Genomic DNA, 5,337 nt, shown 5'->3' with positions numbered 1-5,337 from the left:
AAATAGGTCTTACATTCATGTCAGCAGCCACGTCATCCTCTCCTGTGAGGTTCATCGGGTCATCATTCTCAGAATCTTCCCCTTGAGCTTCTTTTAGCCGTTGGATTACTACCTCAAAATGAGAATTACCTAAAGAAAAAAAATTATACATAAATAAAAATAATAAGAAAACATTACGTAATACATGAATTGTTGCTACCTTTAAAACGAGTAGTTAGGGCATGATTAAGCCTTAAAGGTTGTTGTTTCTCTTCTTTTTTGTACTTTGATTTTATCTGCTGACGCGTCCTCCCAGGAAAACACTCTTTTATCATCGATAAATCTGTCCCAAATTGTTGAACAGCCTGCACTTTTAAAAAACTCTAATTAATTATTTCATTTATAATAATAATGAATAGACAGACATTACCTCGTAGAAGAGCTCAGTATCTTGTTTTGACCATTTCATTCTTGGTGTTATTTTCATGTGAGTCCGATAATTATAATAAGTCGCATTTTCTGCTTCCATTAAATAATCATCTTCTCTCTCTTCCCCAAAACCCTCATCTTCATAATCAAAATTGTTGGAGAAACTCCCACCACTGAAAACACATGTAATAGTATTAGTATTAGTAATACCCTTCTTTTAAATACCAAAACATGAAATTTAAAAAGAAATAATTGTGATTGCAAATTGCATTCAATACCTTTGGTTCAATGCAGCTGTTCCTGTTCCTGATGTAGATGCTGCTTCCTTTTTCTATGTAAAATAAATAAATTAAATAAATAAAGAGCAATGAGAGAGATAATTAAACATTCGATAAAATAATCAAAACATACAGCTATTCGCTCCCTATGTTCTGCAAGCCTGATTAATTCTTTCATGGGGATTTCATTCTTATTAAGGTCTTCCTCAGGAATTAAAAGCAATTGTGGGTCCACTGTGAGAGAACAAAATGGTCAAACTTGGTCAAAGATGTACACTTGTAGCATAACTTACAACTTAACTTAAGTTACCTTGTCTTTTATTTCTTCTTCGTGTGCTGTGAGGGAATTTCTTTTTGACTTTAGTTGACTCAACAGGTGCTTCACTGTTGGCCTTTTTCCGTTTTCTAACAGGTTTTTCCTTCTCATTGACCGCTTTCTTTGACTTTTTTCCCTTTTTTTCACTTACAGATTCGCTTTCTTCTGGTCTGTAATCATCAATATTGTTGTTATCTTCATTCCCATGTATGACATCATCAGCAACTCCCTCATCCTCAAACTCATCTACAAGTGCAAGTGTTTTCTTTGACTGCTTTCTTAACCTCTCTGAAGATCTAGAAGCTTCCTTTTCAGGAGATTGTCCTTTTCCCTTGTTCAAAGTCTCCGGAATGGCATCCGGATGCTCAGATGGAACCACGGAATCCACTTGAGACATTTCCGTGAAAGTTGTTGGTTCGTGTTCTTCATTTAAATGGAAATTGGATAATGACTCCGTCGGAATGGAATCAGTGATTCCGATTGATGGCGAGCCAAAAAGTTCTTCTGGTGTAAACGTCGGAACAGGGGCGTTGTCCGTGTAGTCGATTTGAGAAGTAACGGAATCAATATTTTCTACTTTCCGATTTTGTGCATTAGGTTTTGGCTTGAATTTGCAAACTTTTGGTCCTATTTTAGCAAATCAATATCAATATTAAGAAAGATTACTTATTATACATAAATTTGATATTTTGGACATACCTGAACAGATTCTTGACTCAGACAATATGTCAAGAGGTTCCCAGAAAAGGGCATTTTCGGCATCCTAAATTCAGAAACACTCCAAAAGTTATCAATCTGTAGCAAAGTTTGTAATTAACATGAGAGATAAAGAACTAAAATATCTTCAGTCTTCACCTTTGATGCTGATGATAAACTTTCTATCTGAAAATCTTCATTGTCATTAAAAATAGAAGCTTCCTCCCCTGTTAAAGGATCTATCTGTGCAACACTTTCTAAATTTGTGCAAGCATCAACACTTTCAATGGGTCCCTTCTCTAAGTTCTCATCCATGGAAACATGAATGGTTGTTGGTGTCTCTGAGACAGGTGGCAAATTCACTACATTGTAATTAGGATCCAGACATGAGTGTTTCAATTTATGTTCACAAGTTTAATAAATTCTCAAGATTTAAAAGAAGTATTGCTACTTACTGTGCTCTTAACTGACCTGTTACAGTTGTAGATTGAGGAAGTAAGTCATTATTCAGTGATTCCAAAGTTGGAAATGGTTCAGCATTCTGTTTGCAACCATAGAAAAAATTAGGCAACAGGGGTAATTCCGTAATTGTAAACATGAAAGGTTAAAATAAAAAACTACACACCTCTTCATGTGGTTTTTCAAATGAAGATTGCCAGTTATCATTGATATTTCCAGAAACTTGGTTGACATCAAAAGGTTGTTCTTCTTCTTCAGTTCTTGCTATAATCTCATTATCTGCAGTAGCAGCAGCCTCAACAGGCTGTGTTGGAGGGGTTGGGGTGGATTTTGGTTCGGGTTGGGTTTTAGGTTTGGGTTTTGGTTTGGGTTTGGGTTTGGGTTTAAGCTTTGTACTTGCATTTACTGCAAGAATACAATCAATGATAAACACCATTGAAGCATCAAGGAAAGTAAAAGAGTCTCTGAAACTTAAGAAAAATAATATATTACCATTGTTTGCAGCATCGGTTGAAGTCAAATCATCAAAATCAATGTCCATGGTGAACTGGTAGAAGAATCTCTGAAACTTGACAAAATTAATATATTAGTAGACACATTATAACATGGTAATTTCAAATGCTTGTTGATAGTATTAGAATCAGGGATGAGTCTGCTTTTTTTAAAAGGGAGTTAAAACATCTAACTTTTATATCTTAGTCAGAAAACTAAGGAGTGATAAATAACAAGTTGTGGATCGAATGATTACACGATACTTTTTAAACTTCTTAATACAAATTCAATATCAAACTCGACCCTACAAATATATGCATGAATTCCCACCATATTTCATCAGGAAAAAATTTGATTTTAAGTTCTAACAAAGGAACATTGACATACCAATTACCTAAAATGATGACACTAAAATCACCAACTGATAATAATGTACAGATAAAACAAAGCCATGAAACCACTGACATGGATCGACTTGGGACATATTCTAACTTTGGAAAACAATGTTAGGATCCTGTAATTGTGTCTTTAGGGCATGGATGCATCAAATCAAAGGTCTTAAAAGTATGAAATTTGATTATGGGCTCATCTTTAAAGCATCAAATTAAGGAAGTTTTACTACAAACTATGAGATCTCTATTCATGATCTTCATGTCCACCATCTATGATAAGAAAGAACGCTATTAAGATTGGGAAAATGATTCAGGGAAAGCAATTGCAGTAACTTACTGAACTTGATAAGCAACAATCATATATTTAAAACCTAAGTCGGAATCAAATTAACAATCAAGAATCATGAAGAAAAAAAAAAAAAGCATTTACATAAACCCTTAACAGATTACAAAATCTCACGATAAACCAATAGAGAATAAACCCTTAACAGATTAGAAAATCCCAAGATAAACCAATAGAGAATCAGAGGGAGGGTCTGATAAACCATTTCTCTCAATCAAAAAGCCTAGAATCCTCATCAATTAGAAAATTACTCACAAAACACCTAGAACTTGAAACATCGAATGCTGGCGTTGAACATAGCTCAAGCAATCAACAAAACAAAACCAAAAACCCCACTTGAGGAAAGTCTTGAAAACGGTTATTCTGAAGTTATCTGACATTGGTTTTGCTGTATTAGAGATAGGGGGGAAGAAAAAGAGGCAATTTGAAGTTCCAAGGAAACTAAATCTTACAGAATGGAGTTTCTACCACACAAAATGACAAAATGCAACAGAAGAAGAAAAGGAAAAAGAGGTAACTTGAAGTTGTAGCAACAACTCATAGCCAGGGTTGAAAGTTGAAACAAAAACTTAAAGAAATTAGAGAAGTAGGGAAAGAGAGATACGTAGATTGAGATTGTGAAAGACTGTGAGACTCGCTGTCGATGGCTCAATGCGTGAGCGCGATGTGGCGTCGTGAACGGTTGCCAAATCCAATCGTTTTCCACGAATCCTGGTCTTCTACGGCCTTTTACTCCCCCGTTACTTTATCATCATCTTATTTTACCGCCTTCTCAGTTGATAACATTGCTGCTGTATCTGTAAATCTGTAATGTATGCCCCTAAAATCTAAATGTAATAAATATCACACCTGGAAATTGGGCTTGGCTGGGCTGGGCCGGCCCTGATTACTCCTTTTTCCGTTTGGGTTTCAAAAAAGAAATCGACAAGGGTGAGGTGAAACCGATTTCTTATTTCATTGACAATTCACCAATGGAAAGTAGAAACGCTCCAAGAACCCAAATTTGTAATCCCTTATATGAAACTATGAATTCCACTATACCAAACTATCCATGGAGATCCATATAAAGATAAAGAAATGAAGTGGGTACATCCGTACATGTGCATCCATCAAATTGAAACCTGTGATTAATTAAATCAGTTTTGACGAATCTGTGTGTCCTTTTCTTTCTCATCAATAAACTCGACGCAGTATGAAGCTATCACTTGTGACTAATTTCTGTCATGGGTCTTGATCAATGCCTCGTCTTGATTACCGTCGCCACACAAATCTGTATGATTACGAATATGAATCAGAAATAATTCGACATGGCTATGCTCTAGTATATTCAACCATATCCCTTCCCTCTAAAAGGAGACGAGGGAGATGAAGATACATAGAAAAAAGAGATGCTCACCGGAGATGGAAGTAGAAACTGATGAGGGTGACGGCAGCAGCAGCCGCAAACGGTTCATACAACCTGCGATGGAGTGATTCGGTGAGGGAGGAGGGAAGGAAGGAGACGCGTGACGGAAATCAGGGAGAAAATCGCGTGAACCAAATGTATTTTAAATAGAGCTTTTTACAACGCAAGGATCTGGTTGGTTAAAAACTCGTAAAACCTAGGATTTTGTCGATTTATGATATAAATAAAAAGATATAAAAAATATTCGCTTGATTTTTTTGGGAAAAAAAAAATAGAGGTAAAACCGAACAGGTGAAGACGAGAGAGCGAGAAGATACTGAAACCACCACCCGCAGGTCGATAGGTTGCCCAATCATCTTAAATCTATCGTTCTTATATATCGAGTGCATTGCAAAAATGGTCCCTCGACTAGTACTTAATATACATATTTTGTCCTATAGCAAAAACATTTGAACTCATGGTTCTTGTTGGTAAAAAAAAGTTGTTACAAATTTTGTATTTTGTTGTTCGTTTGTTGTGGAACAACTGAAGAGATTCAAACTTCCACA

General features: G+C 35.8%; 1 protein-coding gene across 4 annotated transcripts in view; it reads right to left on the bottom strand.

Moving 5' to 3' along the window:
* LOC145047305 (Homeodomain-like superfamily protein) overlaps positions 1–4,986 on the bottom strand; it is a 5,291-nt gene extending 305 nt beyond the window's left edge. The window contains exons 1-13 of one of the 4 annotated variants that reach the window (XM_078995559.1): positions 4,781–4,986; positions 3,989–4,654; positions 2,650–2,725; positions 2,324–2,562; positions 2,170–2,239; positions 1,858–2,060; positions 1,702–1,765; positions 997–1,629; positions 820–920; positions 687–739; positions 410–581; positions 200–344; positions 14–129 (exon numbers count right to left, since the gene is read on the bottom strand). In XM_078995559.1, coding sequence (XP_078851685.1) covers positions 14–129; positions 200–344; positions 410–581; positions 687–739; positions 820–920; positions 997–1,629; positions 1,702–1,765; positions 1,858–2,060; positions 2,170–2,239; positions 2,324–2,562; positions 2,650–2,698 — 1,845 coding nt within the window. In that variant the 5' untranslated portion in view covers positions 2,699–2,725; positions 3,989–4,654; positions 4,781–4,986. Of the gene's footprint in view, positions 1–13; positions 130–199; positions 345–409; positions 582–686; positions 740–819; positions 921–996; positions 1,630–1,701; positions 1,766–1,857; positions 2,061–2,153; positions 2,240–2,323; positions 2,563–2,649; positions 2,726–3,639; positions 3,883–3,988; positions 4,655–4,780 lie in introns of those variants that run through there. The other 3 variants (XM_078995557.1, XM_078995560.1, XM_078995561.1) reach the window with 3 other exon arrangements.
* Positions 4,987–5,337: the final 351 nt, after the last annotated feature.

Source organism: Lactuca saligna, chromosome 5 (assembly GCF_052625555.1).
Source record: "Lactuca saligna cultivar CGN05327 chromosome 5, ASM5262555v1, whole genome shotgun sequence".
Classification (NCBI taxonomy): Eukaryota; Viridiplantae; Streptophyta; class Magnoliopsida; order Asterales; family Asteraceae; genus Lactuca; species Lactuca saligna.
The sequence above is the reverse complement of the archived record's forward strand: the minus strand, read 5'-3'. Positions and strand labels throughout refer to the sequence as shown.